The sequence below is a fragment of the Cyrtonyx montezumae genome, unplaced genomic scaffold (genome assembly GCF_038088225.1).
Source record: "Cyrtonyx montezumae isolate F1298 unplaced genomic scaffold, pur_monq_1.0 scaffold_9, whole genome shotgun sequence".
In the NCBI taxonomy this organism is placed as follows: Eukaryota; Metazoa; Chordata; class Aves; order Galliformes; family Odontophoridae; genus Cyrtonyx; species Cyrtonyx montezumae.
Genome location: NW_027072100.1, coordinates 843,903 through 863,879, shown reverse-complemented (window position 1 = coordinate 863,879; position 19,977 = coordinate 843,903). Strand labels below are relative to the sequence as shown.

Sequence of the window (19,977 nt, the reverse complement as noted above, 5' to 3'; positions counted from 1 at the left end):
GGCTCTGTTTTCAGCTTATCCCAGTGTAAAAAGCTGTTCATGTTAGTGGAGAGCAAAGCAAACAGGGACAGATACAAATAGATTGCTTTCAAGACTATAATAGTTATATTTGACAAAGGCATTACTTATTTTTAATTGTTATTATTTTTTGTTATTTTTGTTATTATTTTCTTTATATTTTTCTCAGCCTACCTGTAATTCATATTTTTTGTTTTGAGCACCTCAGAAACTTGGATGTGTAAGTTTTGGGAGAATTCTGCTTCAGAGTTGTTAGATGTCTGCAATTGTTAGCTCAAAATCCGTGCAGACACTGTGCACACACATCTCCAGAATATGGCCCTTTGTTTCACAACATCTGTCTCACCCATACATACAGAAACATCAGGTGTTTATTGGTGCCACAAACTAAGTTCGTTAGGTCTCATCACAACAGACTGACTTCCAGTACTGGAGACACAGGACCAATTAGCTGATTAAAGGCTTCGGTACTGAATATAGCCATGCAAAGCCGATGCCATTTTTAAAGAGAGGAAATGATGAATAATTCAAAATATCTTTGATTATTCTAAACTGTATTTTTTTGCAACATAAGCCAGAGAGACAATAGAGCACTTAGGAATGTGCTTTATTTTAAGGTTCTGAATAATTGCTCTAAAATCACGTCTTGGGGCATATAAGATCAGAGTCTTCAGCTCACAAATGAATGCAGTTTCCACCATCAGAAGTGAATTTGTGAAAAAAATTGCAGGAATAAGTATAAATGTTCTTTCAAAGTGTTCTGCAACATTCCATGCTAAGTACTGTAGCATATGACTGCTTTGCAGCTGTGCTCATGTCATGCCATGTCTGAGGCACAGATCGCTGCTGTTCTCTACCAGAAACTCCCAAATTTCTACCTATGATTCAGCACACAAAAACTCATTCTCTCCTTGCTGTGTGACCAGGGGAGGCTTGCTCCAGGGCACCTAATGTTTTATGAATTCTCCAGCTTTGGGCAGTGCCATTTCTAGTGCCAGCAAAATAAATAAGCCACGGTCCTTCTGGTGAGAAAAGCCTGCTCTTGCTAAGAGGCAGTTTGGTGACAGAGTACACAACTTCCCAAAGGTAACACTGTAATTTCCCCATCTCGTCTGAGGCCACTGATGTGGCCAGAGAGGTTGTGGATGCCTTTCAAGGCCAGGCTGGATGTGGCTCTGGGAAGTCTCTTCCAGTGGCTGGCAACCCTGCCCCCAGAGAGGGTTGAAACTAGATGATCTTTAAGTTCCTTTTCAACCCAGGCCATTCTATGATTCTATGTTTCCTAACAGAAAGTACTGTTGGTGTTGACGTCTGCTAGTGTCTGCCTCCTGGCTGGCCACATTTCAGCAGAGCAGAAAAGCACCCCTCTCCTTCCTCAGCACAGTGTACAAGACTTAGTGTAAGACCCTTTGAGATGCTCAGCTGGTAGGTGTCAGGAGCAATTAGTCCAGTTCGCCCTGGTAGCTTCCTGACCACCTCCAAGCACCCTGTGTGCCCCCTGTGCCCTGTGGCAGCCCATGTGGGCACGGCGCTGACGTGCAGGCCAGTATCTGCAGGGCTCCCACAGAAGGAAGGCTGAGGCAGCTGGGTCACCAAGGGGCACACCAGGGCAGCCACAGGCAGATGCACATGTGGAATGCAGGCAGCAGCCATTGACATATTTGCAATGTGAAGGAAATAATTGCTGCGGAAATCTATCTAATTCCAGACTTTTTTAGGGCCAAGGGTTTCTCTCTAGCTTGTTAGTAAGAAATAGAAGGAAACATTCCAGCATGGATTTAATTAAATGGTGCAGCGAACAGACATGCTGTTTTCTCCATCCTCTTTCAGACAAGAAATGCAGAGGTATTCTTATATTCTGTCTTTCTTGTTACAGACAGAAACATATCTCAATGGTTTTTCCTTTGCACTGGACCTTTTCTCTCACTCTCCACAGCTTTTCCAACAGAGCCACCAGAACTGAAGGACAAGCATGAATTTAGCAAGCAGAAAACCTTAAGCCCTAGGGATTATACAAGTTCAGCTTTCACAGCAGGCTGAGATAAGGCAGTGTAAGGAAAGCCCTGAATCTACCTAAACCGTTCCCATGCAGTTTTCAGTCTGTGGATTCTTACGAGGCTACAGAGCGTTTTGAAGATATTTCCAAAAATATCTAAGAAAAAAACGTCCATTATCACTAAGCTTAAATTCACTGCAAAGGAGGTCATAAAACTGTAAGAAAATTACTGGGGACATCCACCAGTTGTTAAAAGTTGAAAACTATTGTTTCTGCTACAAAATGTGTGGTGAGAGTTTCTTCTGGGATCAAAAACAGTGAATTTGGGGCCCACATTTGCAGTGGTTCAAAGCTGGACTCCAATAAATCTGCACAGAGAACTGTTTCAAAATACTTACTCCAAAAATTCAAGGTTTGAAGTGATGTGAGAAGAGGAACTAACACAGGAGTCTGCATGCTGGTAAAAACCAGCTGGCCTATTCACAACATAAGTGATGCTCTGATATTCCAACTGTAGGTACTTACAAACCCTACATTAAGCTGCATTAATTACTGATTTACACAAGAAAATGAATTTGGGAAAGAAAAAGAGATAAAGATCACAGTACTATCAGCAGCTGTTTTTTTCCTTTCATTGGTTCCTTTGCTAATGTTGCTGCTCACTAAAATTACGTAGTTGTCTAGAGCTGGGCTTTTGAAAAGACAGAAATGAATGATAAGATGCTGCCAAAAGAAAAACTCCTGGCTTTCCTATAACAATGACTGGGCTGCTTGCAATACAAATCATTTTTAATTAAAAAAAAAAAGTAAATCAGAGAGAGCTATGCTGGCACCACTAACACCTCCTGTATCATCCTGGGTAGGGAACGCAGGATCAGTGATGTAGATGTGTGTGAGTGTATGCAGTGGTCCCACTCTGGGAAGCAGGAGGGGGCCATTTCAGAACATGCACATCACTTGGGTTGATGTGTCTCAAGCCTTGTTTGGTGAAGAAGTTGTCTGAGAGGTGCTACAGTATTGTGGCTCCAGCAGCATCCACACTCCTGGGGTCCTTCAGGCCAATGATGAAACTGTTGGTTCTCCTGGCCCCGTGGACCAGGGAGAGCACTTTGACTTTATCCACCTCATGGCCCCTGGCTATGAGACATTCAATATCTTCTTCGGGAAATTCACCTGTAGGGATTTTAAAAGAAGGGTCTGTAACTGAATCCACTGCTGCCTTTGATGCAAAGCTCTGTCTTAACCCTCTTGGGATCTCTGGGCTGTATGTAACTGCCTGTGGCCTCTTCAGGAGATGTCTCCAAAAGTGAGCTGAGGTCAAGGGTGTCCGGCCTTCACTGGCCTGAGCATGCACTCTGCAACAAAGGCTGCTCAGAGTTGGGCAGAGCTCTGTGCAGGGCAGGAAAGGAAAAGATCCAGAATATCATTTAAATACGTGGAAAACTGTCCTCTTTGAAATCGGCTGACACCGATCCTAGTTATTCTGTTTACCAAACAAAGGGCAGTCCCTGGTCTGAAGAGCTCCATTACAAACAGTAGTATTAACAGCCATTCATCAAAATAAGATGCAAAACAACTAAAAACATCACAAACTGGCAAATGAAACGTGTAAATTAAAAGGTGATAAACCTTGGGCTGTTTGCTATTCTGCCCTTATTTTGTTTATTTGGTGTTTTGTAATTTCCATATGAACAGGAGTGCCTGAGGCTATGGAGCAGGGGAAGCAGCTGGACAAATCCAGCAGACACGCAGAAACACCATAGTAATTTAAGCTGTAAATATTGTAGATGTATCTTAACATAATCTTGTTGATACCAAATGTCCAAATGTACAAATTAGGACTTTCTGAAGTTCTGGATTTGTTTTAATTACATTTTAGTTTTCAAGCCTGTGGGTCACACTTCACAGCCATTTTTACATTTTACTCCTGAATAGGAAGGCCTAGAAAGTTTGCTGGCTTTTCTGTGTGTGAAATGAGAACCAAATTTTAGTTACGGTTCACTCTGGTAAGATATGCACCTTTGTGAAAAACACCAAATAGAATTAGACTTGCAGTAACAAGCACAAGAGCTGGCAGTGCAGTTTCTGCTGCCTCATCGTTGATGCTGAATTTCCAGCACTGTCAAGGTCACAGTTTTGTCCTGCACCCTGCCTGCTTCCTATCTGCTGGAATTAGAGAGTGGAAAGTGAAAGAAAAGTATTTATAACATTAGTAATAAAGTGTGTGAAGACTTCCTAGCTTTCAGGACCTGTTTGGGTGAAGATGTGATTGTAATATTTTTTATTTGGATATCCACAGTGATATAACATCAGATCACCTGAAGGGTTTTTAGGAAAGGACAAAACTGCTGCTAGGAGGTGAGCTGCGACAGAGAAGCACCTGAAAGAATTTGGACAGGTGTGGGGGGAAAGCAAGGGAGCACTCCCCAGATGACTGCATGGTTCAGCATGGGCTCCAAGCTTTGAAGAAGCAAGGCTGCCACTTTCTGTCTGCCCCAAAACCTTTGCATCCACCAAGGATCCTACAACTTGGTGAGCTGTGCACTGGGCTGTCACACTTCCGTGGCAGCAAACCAAGGAAGTGTTGCCACTCTCCTACACACTGGATTTAAAGACTGCAGACACCCTCTGTCCATACTCACTGTCAACCTGCAAGATGTTGGACTGAAGCTGTGGGTGAAGACGACCAAGAGACAAACTTTCACTCAGATTCTTGTTGAATACTAAAACATTTACCAAAACCTGCAAAAGAGTAAAAGACACCAAATAATAAAAACATAAAGAGAGTTTAAAAAGGGAACTTTCTAAGCATCCACCAGCATCCAACATCTGCAAATGCAGCAGGCAAAGAAAAACTTGAACTTTATGCCAAACTGCAGGTTTGTCCAATGTGAAAAGCTTCTTGAAATACAGCCTGTACGTTGCTGTTGGAAAAGTGGTACATCTCAGGCTCACATGGGCATTTTGTAACACAGCTCCTGATAAATTAGGAGAGTTGTAAGTCTAGAACATGACATTTAGTTGTAAGTCTAAAACACTAAAAATATATTTCTTTGGGCCCAAAGATGAACATGTGACTTCTAACAAAGCATAAGGAAGCAATGGTTGGCTTTAGCTTTGCCCTGAATTATGCCTTCCAAGAGATAAGGAAGATGGGAGCCAAATTTCTTTCTAATAATATGGTACCATTGTGCCTATAATGAAGCTACTGGCACACGCTTCACTCAGTTACAGATTATAAATCATGAGGAGCTCCTCAGTATATAGTGAATGCTGAGCAGGGAGGAATTTAGTCTGGACACACTAAAAGGCATTTTTCATAGGGTAAAAAGTGCTGCCAGAGGCACAAGGCCCAGAACATCAGGATGGACAGTTTGTGCTGCAGGAGGAGACCCTGCTCATTACTGAACCCAACAGCTGCATGAGGGGGTGGGTGTCCGGACACTGCACTGACCTGAACAATGCCGCTCAAAGCTTTGTCCCCACTGCTAGCTCCCAGACTCAGGTACGTCCCGCACATCCCCTCCGATGGTCTCACGATGGTGGGCAACAAGAAAGACAGGGGCCGTTTCCGAGGCTGAATGAGATTTTGCTGCAGAAAAGATGTACCACAAAAAATCAGCAAGGAGCCATGCAGGTTAATTTCTTACTGCTTCAGCTGGAGCCGCAGTTTTACCTGTGCAGTTTTCTAAGTCTGCTGTTGTCACTGCTGCCATCTTGTTCTCTGAAGTTAACAGGACCCAGCCTGTTTTATGCTCTCAAAGCTCTTTTACAGAAGTCATACAGAGCCATTTACCCACTCCTAATGCACCAACACAGAAATTGGGACAATCTTGCAATATATGGCAAGAAGAATCAACAAGGCAGTGCTAGATGCTATCAGTACCAGCTTGTAATTGTTTCTTTCAAAGACCTGAAAATTCTTCCACCATTTATTATCTTAAAATCTGCAGAGCAAATAATTCATAACAAATTATTAATTCAAGTCCCCAGAGCACAACTGTTCTAATGTGAATCTGGGCTTTGAGAAAAATAGTTCCCTGAAACACACAGCTATGCTATGCTATTTGATAACACTGCATTATAGTGATAACTGATGTACATGAAGCCTTCTGATTACTCCATTTCAGCAGCTTATAAAGTCTGTGAAAAGATAGGTGCTTTCTATTGACAGCTCTCTCTAAGTTATTAATAAGCTACCAAATAACCTCACCATGGTGGAGATAAGAACACAATTAATAAATATAGTGCAGGCAGCTCAAATAAAGAATTTTTTGTGCTGTCCATTACCGGCCTGGGAATGGAGTGGTTCATTGTTTTGTTTTGCCAGGAGAAGTCCAACATCTGGCTGTTCAGGAGGATTCCAGAGGGTGTCATTATTCCACTACCAAATGGACGATTCAAAGAACTGAAAAGAAATGAGAAGAAATCTCATACAATTATTGACAGTGTACAAATCGAGGCCTTCAGTGATGCAATTTCCTGTTCCGTCTTGGCTTGACAGATAATCTGCCATGGTTTTTTAAGATGTGCACAGCAGAAGTCCCCATATATTTAGGAATAGGCATCAGTCCACCCCACACTCAAGGATTTCCCTCCAGGTGGTGGGTCTGTCTCTACACTGCCAAATTCATCTGTAACCTCTCCAGGGAGCAGCATGAGGCCAATCGAGACACATGAGAGCTATGGGCAGAGCTTATAGGGCTGCACAGCGTGGAGTGGCACCTTGAGGCCTTCCCAGCTCCACCCCAGCTTCTCCACTTCTGTTGCAGGACTGACAGCTGGAGCAGCCCCATGGGAGCTGGGGAGTTTGGGAATGCCATTCTTACAGTAAGGATACATGCAAAATGTCTCACATGACTTCAGATCTTGCCTAGGAAAGCTCAGCCTCTCCCCTTTGGGGTCTCTTGAGAAAGGCCATGGGCTGGCCATGTGGGACACCACAGCTCTGGGCTGGGTTTGTGGGAACAAAGCCTCCACTCCGCTCTACCTGACAGCTCTGACACTCCAGGTCTGGTTGTGTCCTGTCCTGATGAACCTGCTTTCTTCTCCCTGCTCCCACACTCTGAGTGCATTGTGGAGGGAAGAAAATCCTTTACCTTACAACTGCGACAATGATGTCATCGGGTCCCATGACAAGAACCTGGCTAGCAGCAGGTTCACTGTCCACAGAGAAGTGAGGCAGGTGGAGATCCGATGAGAAGGGCTGGGAATCATTTATCAGCTGGCGCAGAGAGTTAGCTTCTGATTTACTTCAGCAATGAGGAAGGGAAAGAGAAAAGAAGGCAATGAGTGTAGGAGGCCAAATATCATTTAGTCTCTTGGCAGGGGGGTTCGTTGATACAGCTGCATGATTGCTTCCCTGAGGAGCCTGGTGCTGAGGGCAGGGAGAGCCTCAGATGAGGTGGCTTGGCCCACACCCACAAACCTCCCAAACTCTACCTGCAGACATGAACTCCTTCCTGGGAGACAAGAGGTGTCACCACTGGCTGAGTGCTGGTTCCCTGCATGCTGAGGAGGGCAAGACGTATCCAGCTCTGACCACCAGCTGTGGCTAAACCTGGCTCTGCAGGAGGCTGGGCTGCAGTCCCAGGCCTTACCTCTCCCACACCTCTGGGTGTGCTGCAGAGGCAGGTTGTTCAGCCCCCTGAGATGGAATACTTAGAAGGGTCAGAAAGTGGTTGGATCCCTCAAGATCAAACAGGCTTCAGGAAACCTCTGTGTGAGGACATCCTATGTTTCATCTCCACAGCCCTGCGGTATCAGCTGTGATCCTGTGGGAGAGCAAGCCTGAGGACTGAGCTTTCCTCAGTAAAGCAGAAAACACTCAGGTTTCCTTGTGTGCTGAAAAGAGGAAATCCAGGAATGATACCCAAACCACACACTGTGCAACCACCAACATGCCCATCAGCCTCAGACCTACCTCAGCATGCCTTCTGCAGCGTGAGTGATGGATGCATCATTAGATGGGTCTCCCAAGTTGCTAGCTAGACTCAGCGCTATTTTTAATGTCTAAATCGAACACACAAAGAAAGAAACAGAACATCATTTAGGTGACCCTTGAAATATCACTTCTGATACTCCAAACATGAGGTACCTTCTCTGTCAGGATGCTGTCCAAAGCCTATGACCTCAAATGTCTATCTCAGTGAAAAGGGCTGCCTCACGTGGGTATGGGGATCAAAGAGGGTCAGATTTCCATGGCAAACTGCATGCAAGTGGAGCCAAGTGTATTAGGTAGTACTTGTATACATTCCACCTTCCACGTGGAGTTTCCCAGTTGGCTTAGCCCAGCTATGGTTCAGCAGTATTGCCAGCTGTCAGACAGGATTACCAGATTATTATTTCTGTTCCTAAGTGGTCACCACAACAGAAGAAATCACACCAAATCCCACACCAAAGTGGGAAAATGGGTCCCAGACTTGCCATTACCTCTGGGATGACATGAGACTGTCAGTTTTCAGGTCATGCCACTTTCATTCAAGTTTCAAAACAGCTCATTTCCATTTTGATATGTGCCATGCATCAACAACCAGTCTTGAAATGCCATACTTTATCTTCTGTTGTACAATTCAGAGCATTATTAACTTCTGGACAAGGCGGTGTTTCCATGAAACCATGACCACCATAGTGTAGTCAGGATATACAAGAAGCTTGGTAACTATGGAAGAGCTTCCTTGAAACAAACAGAGCACATGTCTAACCCATGGGCTCTGGTTAAAGACATCTTGGTCACATCTTTCCCAAAGCTGGGCTGGCCTAGCACTGAATCTCAGCCATGTGATCAGCTTTGCAATCCTGAGAAATCAGGATTACATGTGTCCTGAAGTGAATGCCATTTGTCTGGAGGCTGCTGCTCCTCACCTGTGACATGATAACTAGCAGGTGAAACTCTTGGTCAAGTGTAAATGCAGAACAGATTCCCTGAAGAGTATTCAAAATAACTGTTCTGAGTCATCCTTTTCTGCTCCTTCACAGTTCCAGACACATGTAACATCTCTAGTTGCTGTATTTTTGCTAAGGCAGTAACTTCCCTGCACTGTTCAAGGTGCCCTCTATAAGATCCTTTGTACCATAAAATGCGGAAGAAATCAGTGGGATGTCATTAGATGCTGGCGGGGTCATTCACGCATATAGAAAGTGGGCAAAAGCCAGTCTGGTCTTCTGAAAAGGCTCTGCTTAAGCTAGGAAGTGTTCAGCTGAGCAGAAGGCTCCAGCATCTGCACCTACCTGAGGCAGCAGCACAACTCAGATTCACATCTTAGCAATCTATTTGCTCACTCTCCTCTGGGAATCACCTACAAATATTTTTGTACAACCAAGGAATAAATGAATCATTCTCTAGCAGCACAACAAAGTCACCCAAATGCTGACCCTCCTCTTACCTCTGCCATCCAGTGCAAGATACTCCCCCTGGATGCTAGATTTGTGATGTTAAAGCCCTCAAGGATATTCAGTGCTGTGATCAGAGCAGGACCTGCATGTGGAGGTGGAGGACTCAAAACAAGATGATCTGTGAAGAGGAGTAAATATGTTCTTTTTTCTGATCCTGTTGAACTACAATACTTTTCCATAAGCTAGCACCCTTAAGGACAGGGAAAACTTTTCAGATTTGGGGAGATAACTGAAAATGACTTGAATTGAAAAGTATTTCCCAAAACATTCCAGTTGTGTCTTTCTGTTTCATTATGATGGGTAAAAGAAGCCCAAAGAGAAATGTTTCTTTACACCTAAAACGTGGTTCTTGTTGGCCAGCTGCTTGGTTTCTGGACTGCAGCATGAATGGAGAGAAAATGGGTTTGTAACATTACAGCTGTAAGGACAGTGAATATAGAGATTTCTATAAAAATATGACATTTGAAAGCCTTTTTGTGTAAAACATATTTTTCTCCCTTATAGATTAACTCTGGGAGTTGTCTTCAGATGTAGGCAGTAGTGTATGGTACAGCTTCTATCTAGATATTCCATCAGCGTGTGACCACATTGCATTCTATCAAAACATTATTGGTCACTAATAAGGGAAAATGAGCCCCAGTTCAAAGTGCTGGAAACCTTCTGAACCGCCTCTGATGCATCAGTCTCAGTAGGCAACTGCAGAAAACTCCCCAGAGGGCTTTTCTGCAGGTGCTGTTACACTGTCACCTCCTGTCAGGTGAAGCACATGACAGTGGGTCAGGCAGCAGCATTTACCTCGATATATCGTGTGGACAGGATTCTCCACTGTAACGCTGTAATTGCTGAAGTCTTCCTCCACCAAGACTCCTCCGTAGTTTTGGACCTGAGTAGGAGAGAAAGGCATTGCATGCTGAGAAAGCTGTGTTGAGTCTTCTGCTGGCCTAGTTAAACAACGTGAGATTCCTGAGCCATGTTCTTCAGGATCCCTGAAAATGTGTGCTTTCATGGCCTTGGTGTCTTGGCTCACTGTTCACCAGCACTGGAAAGCTCTTCAGCTCATCTCAAAAGCCCACCCACCCCATGGCTGCCTGCAGAAGTTCTGCCTACCCACCTGGAGGGGATGAGCACTGCCTTGAAGTTTACCCCTGGGTGGTAAGGATGACTACACCGAAGGTTGCAGGGCATCTGAATACTGCCAGGAAGGACTCTGGGTGCAGCAGATCTCCACCAAGAGAAATCTTTATCTCCCAATTTCCACCCTATTTTTAATTATTTCAGGTGATAAGGAGGAAATTGCTGTACCCTTGGTCTTCATGTAATACTTTCTCTCTGGGTTGGTAACTTTCATGTATGCTGTAAAGTGGGTAATTCCCTTCACTGTAGATTCTCTGTGCTTGAATTATGATGGAAATGAGGTAGGGCAATCATAACAGCACTCTGCTGTCCTGAAAAATCTCCTGGCACGGATAACATGCTCAGTTGGGGTACAGGTGCTACAGAGCATTCCCTGGAGAGCACTACTCTGTGCCTGTGCATTCCCACCTCATGACGGAAACAAAGTGTAGAGTGCTTGGGTGACTTTCCACCTCTCCCTTCACTGAGACAATAAACACTGTGAAGCTGATGTGGGAAGCCAGCACGTTGTTCTGACACAGAATCTAGATTAGCACACCTGATCCCAGAGCTTGCTGGGCTCTCTGTGCTGCAGCCCCACAGAGCTGGTGCTTCCCTGCATCACTAGCCTGGGACTTCTCCTCATTCTCCACTTCTGCCATTGTCCACATGAACCAGTGGAGAAGGTTTCCTTGTTCATATCTAAGGACTGAGCTGAATAAACCCATCCCAGACTACTGAAAATACACTGAAGAAACAACACTTGAACAATAGTAGCCAGGAAAAATGGTACCACCAGCCACCTGACTGCACCTGACTACCTAGGTATAAAAGTAGATTTCCAGTACTGACTACATGAAAGGGCTCTTAGCATGCTAGTAAACATTCATATCTCTATCACTGTGGCCGGAGCAGGTTGGGTTGTTTTTCCTTTGTTTGCCATTGCTATATTTTGAGAGCACAACTAGCAACAGGAGTAGCTAGCAGACACGGCTCACCTCAGAGATGATCTCCTGGCTCAAGTTTCCACTGTAAAAGGCTGAAGTCCCTTCTGCTCCCACGAGCTCCAAGACAGCTGCAAGGTCCAGGCGCCTCACAAACATGCCAGGTAACAAAGGCTGTCCATCTGGCAGGAAGGTCTCCCGAAACTTGTCAGAGTAGTTCAGGTCTTTAAGCTCACTCACAGCTTTGGCTGTAGGAGAGAAGGAGAGGGGCAGGGGAAGGACAGGATTAATGAATGTGCAGGGGACCTGGGAACTTGCTGCTGCCTCTTGCCCTGTTTCAAACCAGAAAGCCAGAACACAAGGAATGGATCATGGCTCTGCTGCAGCTGGGAAGGAAATCCAAAGAAATCTTGCCACCTCCTCACCGCCCTGGCAAAGGACTCCCAAGTTTTCTGTCACTACATACCTCTTGCAGACCCCTGCTTTGCCTTGCTCCCGCTGCCACCCATTCCCAGTTCTAAAGCACTCTCATTTCCCATGTACAACCTCCTAACCTGTCCCAAGCCCTCAAGAAGCCACCCTCACAGTGGGCTCCTCTGTGCTGTGTGCCACCTCAGCTCCCCAGCATGTGCTCACCCAAGTCGTGTGTGACGTTAAATCCATCCTGGGCGACAGCAGCCACGAGGCCCAGCAGCTGTGACCAGGGGAGCCTGCAGAAGGAGAGCAGCCAAGGAGCCATGTGCCCGTGCAGATGGTGGGGCAGGCAGGCTCTTGGCAAGCCAGGCTTGGGGCTAGTGGTGGCCAAAACAAGAACAGAGCTTTTAGTGGGTTATTTCTTTCCAGCAGCATTAATATTGTGCCCCAAAGGAAAACGTCAGTGCAAAGATGGGGAAATGGGCACCTCTGGAGCAAATGGTCACATCCCTGAGCGAGTTATTCAGACTCCCTCTCTCACTGCTCTAGCAGGGCATCAAGCGCGACTACATTTCTCAGTGTCTAGCTAAAGAGAGAGCTGAAAATGTATGAAAGTGCACAAAAATGTTACTCACACATTTCTGAGAACATTGTCTAATTGGAAAGCATTTGAGAGAATTTCACTGTGCAGAAAACCTGACCAGGCTGATTTCTTTTGTTAAATAGAGCACCAAAACTTGGACGTGCTTTTCAGCGCAAGCCTCTAAGCACCTGTTAGCTGATGGCTTTGACTGGTGGCTGAGGGCATGCTATGACGGTGAGGGGCTGTGCGGGGGCCTGGGGTGTGCAGGGTGGGCTCTTACCTGCCGTGCAGCTGGTGCGCCCGGTGCATGCCTTGTAGTGTGCCTGGCACCCCCACGAGCAAACCTGGCTGTAGAAAAGGAAGGGCAAAAAAGAAGAGCAAAATGCAGGGCCTCTGGCTGCAAGTCAAGAAGCTGCGAGTCATGTTCACACAGAAGGTGTTTGGTCTTTAGGAGTGGGGAAGAGGTCTGTTGGCAATACACTGAACTAGGGAACAAGTCTTTGGAGGGAACGAGGAAACTTAAATTCCAGCATCAGCCCAATTTGGTCAAGAGAAATAATCCAACTGAATGACGCAAGACCTTGCTTTCTCATGGCACATTTGTTCTCCCAGATCACCACTGCCAGAAGATGCTTCACTCCATTGTATGGGAACTACTGAATCACGGCCTGAACCACTGATTGGTCACCTGAGGTGAGCACGGAGTCAGTCATGGGGGCAAAGACATATGGAATGCAGTCAAACACAGAACTGTACGTGTCTACCATGTTTCTGGTCATCAGCCCCTACAGTCACCAGGAAATGATGAAGCTGACACACTGGCCCGAGTTAGATGGTTTGAGAACTCGCCATCTGAGAATATCGCTCACTGGTTACACCAAAAGCTGCGGCGTGCTCAGCAGAAGACCATGTGGGCAGCCACTAAAGCGTGGGGACTGCCCGTACAACTATCGGACATCGCTCAAGCATGCCGAGACTGTGACGCCTGCTCTAAGATAAGACTGAGGTCGTTGCCTGAAACTACAGCCCATCTTGCTAGAGGACACAATCCTCTACAGAGGTGGCAGGTTGATTATATTGGGTCCCTCCCTCGGTCTGAGGGGGCGAGATATGCCCTAACCTGTGTCAACATAATGCAGGCGTATCCAGTACCAAAAGCCAACCAGGCATACACTCTAAAGGCACTCACAAGGATTATGGCTGCCTATGGGACACCGCAAGTCATCGAGAGTGACCAAGGAATTCATTTCACGGGTGCAGTGATACAACGCTGGGCAGAAGAAAATAATATTGAGTGGCGATTCCACCTGCCATATAATCCAACGGGGGCAGGCCTTATCGAACGTTACAATGGTATTCTCAAGGCTGCCCTGAAGACAGACTCACAGTCCCTGCAGGGGTGGACCAAGAGACTCCACGAGACCCTGCGGGACCTGAATGAAAGACCTAGAGACAGCAGACCCAGTGCCTTGAAAACGTTACAGACAACATGGGCCTCCCCACTTAGAATCCAAATTACGGGCACTGATAATGAGGTGAGACCTCAGATTGGCCGTGAGAACAATCTTCTGCTCCCTGCCCCTGAGGACCTAAAACCAGGTACCAGTAAAATAAAATGGCCCTGGAAGGTGCAGGTAGGACCACGATGGTGCAGCCTACTTGTACCTTGGGGGAGATTATTGGAGGTGGGGGGTTCGGTAGCCCCTCCAGTAATTGGTACATGGCCTACTGAAATAATGGTTAACACTCCAGCCTTTATTGCTAAGGGGACCCCTATCATGTCTCTGTGGCAGATCAGGACAGCCCCTTTGGTGCCTGATATAGTCGTACAGCCACAGACATCGGGTCAAAAGGTTTGGTACAGGCGGCCAGGGCATGTCCCTGTACAAGCTGAAGTGTTAACCCAAGACAGGAATACGGCCTGTATCTTACCCTGGAGAGCGGATCTTCCCCTCTTGGTACCTCTAAAACATTTATTATAATATAAAACACTATATTACTCCCTGTAAGTCTATGAGTCGCCAGAAGGAACCAAACGATGCTACAGTGTTCCAGAGTTGCAGCATCTGGTGATGGTCTAACTGGGACTGATGACACATAAGATGGACCTGCACTGTGTGATTGCATGCTTCCAGTAGACACCACTGAGCACTGGCCCAAAGAAGAGTTCGACTGATGCGCCAATCATCACTCATCTCGGATTACATCAACATGTGTTGCGATGGGCAATTATGTAAGCATCGCGATGTATTGGGTCTCTGTATCAAGGGGAGCTCTCACCCTATGGTTACTTGATCAGTGTTTCACATCGTGAAGGGATGGAGTGTATGGGAACTGCTGAATCACGGCCTGAACCACTAATTGGTCACCTGAGGTGAGCACCGAGTCAGCCATGGGGGCACAGGTGGAGGTGATATACCTGTGTGATTGGAAGGGGTGGAGCCTGGCTGCACTTCTCCCAAACCCCATTTAAGGGCAGACCACCACCAGGGAAGGATCTCTTCTTGGAGATCTCTCCCATGTGGAGTCTCCTGCAAGCCTTGACATCTGGATGGTGAGCCATCTTCTCTTTTGTATTATTTGTATCCTATCTATATAGAACTACCCAAAATATACTATCATCTATACTATTTTGTTGTGAAGTACCATCCTTGGGAGTTATTTACCCCACACTCCATGCCCCCATTAGGCTGCTCTGCTCCCCACACCCTGCAGGCTCCAGGTATTCTGAAGTGATGCAGGAGGGTTTTCCCCTGGCTCCCCATGCTCACAGGACATTGGGCCTCCCATGGAAGCTTCCTCTCACTTCCCTGGGCCTCTCTCACAGTGAGAGGCCAACAGGAGGGCCCACAGCCAGCCTGGCCCTGGTGGAGGCCTCCTCACCTTGGTGTCCTTCAGCAGGTCACTGTCCAGCGGGATGCCCAGTGGAGCTACCTCACGGAAGTCGATCACCTGGCTCTGGTTCTTCCGGATGTCATGGACCAGCATCACTCCACCCCTGCGGTGACAGTGGGGTCAGGCACGGCACCAGCTGTCCCCACTGCTACCGCTGCCGTGAAGCTCACACAGAGAGAAGATCCTCACTGGGGACAAAGCCAATCAGTGCCTGCCATCCTTGTCAGAGGGTTGCTGGACCTGTTCCACCACCAGGCTGGACTGTGTGGGATTTTCTTTTTAATCCTGGCTGGTTTGCAATGAAAGAGGGGGGTTGCTTACAACGGAGCAACATCCTGCCCAGCCTGGAGGAGCTGTGGAGTGGGTGTGTGCAATGCCCTACACCTCCCATAGCTCAGGAACACATGGAGATGGGGCTAACCAGGGTGGAGGTTTGGTTCCAGCTGGTGAGGAGCAGAGCCTACCCAGGGAAGTGTTGGATTTCTGCAGGTTCTGGGCCAAGGCCCAAGTGCTGCCAGCTTTTGGCACCCCACACAGGGGCTTGGCTGCACACAAGCACTTTCCAGCCCTCTCCAGACCATGGCTGGGAATGTTCTGGCAGCTGCTACTGTAGGCTCAGGGATATCTGTCCCTCACTGTGGGGACAGGCCCTGCTGGGAGGACACATAGAAGCAGCTGGCACCTACCCGCCGATGCCCGAGACGTGGGGGTTCACCACTCCCATGCAGAGCACCGATGCAATGGCCGCGTCCACCGAGGAGCCCTGCTTGCTGAGCACCTCGATGCCCAGAGCCGTGCAGCGGGCAGCGTCTGTCACCACAGCTCCCCGCTGGAAGAGCTGCCAATGAGGAGAGGGTGGCACTCAGCTTTCTGCCCACGTGGAGCTGCATTTTGAGTGCCAGTAAGAGAGCAAGAAATTGAAAAGAGCAAAGCTCTCCCATTCCTGGATGTGCAGCCAGGTCTGCCTTGCTGTGTGGGACGTGGTGATGGTGGCTGTGACCACACGGTGCCTCGTGGCCATGCTCAGGCTGCAGCAGGAGATGTCCTGCAATACATTCCTCCTGGGGACAGTGTGACCCCATGACCACACTGCATTTGCTCTGCACCACTCCATGTGAGGGGTCAGCAGGAGGTGCAGCTCCAATCCCAGCAATCCCTCTGCATGGAGTCTTTCAGAGATGGGCCTTGACACAAGGATCATCTCTGCAGGTGGAATTGCAGAAGAGGTGCCTCACTGCTCAGAGAACTGCCCTCAGAAGGTATTCACACCCGGCTCAGACACCACTGGGCACACAGCAGTGGGGCTGCCTGCTCCCCCTAGGACCCCCAGCCCTATCAGGCACAGCTGCCCATGCCATGCGAGAGCTCAGGGCCCAGCATGACACCCCCTCAACATGGAAAAGCTTTCAGGCAGTTGTGTGCAGGGTTGCGTACTCAGCATCGGGGTCTCACTGACACTGCTAGGGTCTGTCTGCTGGCAGGGAGGGAGGTGAGGGAACGTGCGTAACCCAAGCCAAAGCCCACAGCATGCTGCAAAGCCACTGCTTTGTCTTACCTGAGGGTCTCCAAAGTAGATCTGCATGATCAAGGCCACTGTGACCCCTGTGGCAAAGGTGAGGCAGGCGGTGATGATGACAGTCAGCCCATCCTGCTGGCAGCTGCAGTCTCCAGAGAAAGGGTCCTTGCTGGTCTCACGCAAGGGGGACGCATCCTGGCTCCCCATCTCTGAGGAGGATGAGGGCAGGCGCTGGAGGCGTGCGGACTTCAGGAAGGAGTCTGGGTCTTTGTAGGCAGCAAGGAGAAAATAAGGATTAGTGATTGAGCAACACCAGGCTCCTGTTGCAGTGTTTACCCAGCACTAGCATTACACCAAGGCACATCCAGCAGGGCTATTACCTTCCCTTTTGATATGAGCACTCAATAGACTTTCTGGCTCAGGTGCCGCTCTGGGTTGATTTACAGTTCCCTTCCTTCAGCTCTAGCTATCCCAAGATGACTTTCCTGGAGACTAAAAGGGGGAAAAAATTGACTTTCTTTTCCATTTCAGTCTGTTCATCGTTCTTCAGGGATGGACACATGATTACTGCCATATTTGGATGGGTTCTTACAAAGCATTGACTTGCAAACAGGTCTCAGAAACGCAGCAGAACTGAAGAGGACATTCCAATTTAGAAAGGCAGCATCTGTGTCTGGAGCTGGGCTTCAGCACCTGAGCAAAACAGACTCAGGCACAGGAAACACATCCACTGACTCTTGATAAAGTAGGGGCAGAAAAAAGCAAACCTGCCAATGGGGCCTCTGCAGGTCCCCCAGCCCTGGCTGCAAGGAAGGCGCTGTGTCTCTCTCCCTTCCTCTGGCTGATAAGGCACGTGGAGCTGCAGCTGGGTGCTGAATGCCCAGCCTCCTGGCGGTGGATGCAATGGGAAAGTTTTTCTGGGCAGCAAGCAAAGCTCAAGATGATCAAAAGGTCTGAGATGTGCCTTGACTCTGAGCTCACATTGGCTCTCAAGGGGGTGAGGCTGGCCCAGTACCCTGGGCAGCACAGCATTCCTGCTCCAACCAGGCACCATACCAGTACAAGGCAGGAGCTCCTGGGTGAGCAGGTCCATGCAGGCGGGGCTGCAGCATGCAGTAGTGTTCCTGGTGGGGATGGTGGGGACACCCTGCTGAGGCGTGTCACATGCAGCCACAGATGTTCCACAGGGCCTTGGGCAATTGCTCAGCTTGTGTGGCCATGGTGCTGTGCTGGGACAGCACGGCCACAATTCAGATGCAGGGGGTTCATCTGGGCACAGAATTCCATGAGCAACCCAGCACCAATATCCACCCCCCTTGGCCATCAGCCCACACCTGGCTCCCTGAGAAGCTGTGAAGGAGACCTGGTTTCATGTGGGGACCAGAACCATGAGGACACAGGCTCACCTCAGCACTGCATGTGCTGTGGTGGAGTCAGCAGAGGCTGGAGCTGCTTGCAGGCGCACACTGCAGTGTGGGACACTTCAGTTCTCTGAGAGCAACATCACCTGTGCTGCACAACCCAAAGGTCTCCATTCCTTGTCCAGGGGGCCTGGCAGATGATGTGATATGAAGAAGCATGGATGGATTTAGCAAGACACAATGTCAGGTGAGTGTGAGGCTCCATGTGGCAGCAGAGTAGATGCATGCAGCTCTTCCAGGTGGCAGAGACCCACACCCAGGAACACAGCTCAAACCACACCAATCTCTGCTCATGCCCCATATGCAAAAGGAAAGATTTGGCACTGCTCCTGTCACACTGCCTGTGCCAACTTTGCCTTACCGCATCCAAAGGCAAAGGGATGCTGCGGGGAGTGGGATGGCAACAGACAAAGGGAACTGCATTCAGTGGTCACAGCATGATGAGGCCACAGACAAGGTATGAGCAGGGCCAAGATCCACCCGCAGGCTACAGAGCAGCCAAGAAGCAGTGTGCACATGGGCTGTGGGGCCATTTGTGAGCAGTCACTAGACCCCATAATCAAACCCTCTCCCTTCAACCAATGGTCAGGGTGGGAGCCCTGGAATCAGCGCAGCCCAGTGGCAATGAACTGTGGCACGGGGTGCCCACAAGGAAGAACCTGGGGCCATGGAAACCACCTCGTGGTGGGGTCCTGAGGGGCCTCATGCAGTGAAGTGCTCTGTTGCTTGCGGAAACATGAAATGGAAGAGAAAAAGCATGACTCCAGACTATTTACGAGGAAGTAACAAATTAAAAACAGGCAAGAGGTTCTCTCAAGCATAAAAAGAACACCTGAGTTTATTAAAGCCGTGCATGTGTCAGAGAGGAGTGCCGGCTCCTGGCACGGGCTGTCAGGACAGCTCCAACACCCGCCATCCCTCCGCGGGACCAACGAGGGGCCCTGCGGGGATGGGAGAGGAGGGCACGGGACCCACGAGACCCTGTGCGACACGCGTGGCACCGTGGCCATGCATCACAGCTCAGAGCCCCTGCAGCACCCGGTCAGGGCGGACGGAATGAGTGGCGGTGGACGTTTGCGGTGGGAATGCAGAACGTGGAAGCGAGCAGAGAACGAACGACACAAAAGTGCAGACTGACGGAGCCCCGCGGGACGAGGGGCCGTACGGCAGCGCCGGCTCGGTGCTGCAGGCGGGTTGAAACGGGGGGGGGGTGGTTCCAGGGCAGAGCGCGAGCGGAACGGGCAGCGGGCGGGTTGACCTGGCCGCCCTCCAGCGCGGCGGTCCCGGGATGCGAACGCGGTGGGGCCGGGAGCATGCGGGACCGGGACCGGGACCGGGACCGGGACCGGGCCGCCGCTCCTCACCCGTGTCCTGCTCGCCCAGGAACGCGTCCTCCTCTTTCCGAGCACGGAGGCCGCCCTCGGCCGCACCGCCCGCCTCCTCCTCAGGCAGCCGGGGGAAGCTGGTGATGCTCATGTAGTCCACGGGAGAGTAGGCACCCAGCGCGCGCTGCCGACCCCCCACCGCCTCCGCCCCGGGCGCCGCCATTCCGCCCCGCCGCTCCGCGCCGCCGGAAGGGGCCGGGCCGTGCCCGGGGCGGAGCGGGGGAGTCGTCCTACGCCGGCAGCTCGCGGCTCGGCCCCGCGCCGTTCTGATTGCGTCCGGCAGCGGCCTGAGCGGCC

At 49.1% G+C, this 19,977-nt stretch overlaps 1 protein-coding gene across 1 annotated transcript; it reads right to left on the bottom strand.

Moving 5' to 3' along the window:
* Positions 1 to 707: 707 nt before the first annotated feature.
* GGT7 (gamma-glutamyltransferase 7) lies at positions 708 to 19,875 on the bottom strand. Its single transcript, XM_065754241.1, has 15 exons — positions 19,660 to 19,875; positions 16,914 to 17,140; positions 16,045 to 16,196; positions 15,347 to 15,461; positions 12,744 to 12,811; positions 12,103 to 12,176; positions 11,521 to 11,714; positions 10,205 to 10,292; positions 9,400 to 9,527; positions 7,938 to 8,026; positions 7,114 to 7,266; positions 6,305 to 6,422; positions 5,469 to 5,606; positions 4,657 to 4,756; positions 708 to 3,187 (listed from the first exon to the last, which is right to left on the bottom strand). The coding sequence occupies exons 1-15, from the start codon at positions 19,841 to 19,843 to the stop codon at positions 3,024 to 3,026; spliced, it is 1,992 nt and encodes a 663-aa protein (XP_065610313.1). The 5' UTR covers positions 19,844 to 19,875; the 3' UTR covers positions 708 to 3,023.
* Between the last annotated feature and the right edge of the window lie 102 nt (positions 19,876 to 19,977).

What these genes read in the sequence shown, in the direction of transcription:
- GGT7 (XM_065754241.1), bottom strand. Translation starts at nt 19,843, where the DNA reads ATGGCGGCGCCCGGGGCGGAGGCGGTGGGGGGTCGGCAGCGCGCGCTG. An exon ending in CACGTCTCGGGCATCGGCGG is followed by an intron (nt 15,462 to 16,044) that starts GTAGGTGCCAGC and finishes CTGTCACCGCAG; the next exon opens with GGGTGGAGTGATGCTGGTCC. An exon ending in TCTTGCACTGGATGGCAGAG is followed by an intron (nt 8,027 to 9,399) that starts GTAAGAGGAGGG and finishes TGTTCGATTTAG; the next exon opens with ACATTAAAAATAGCGCTGAG.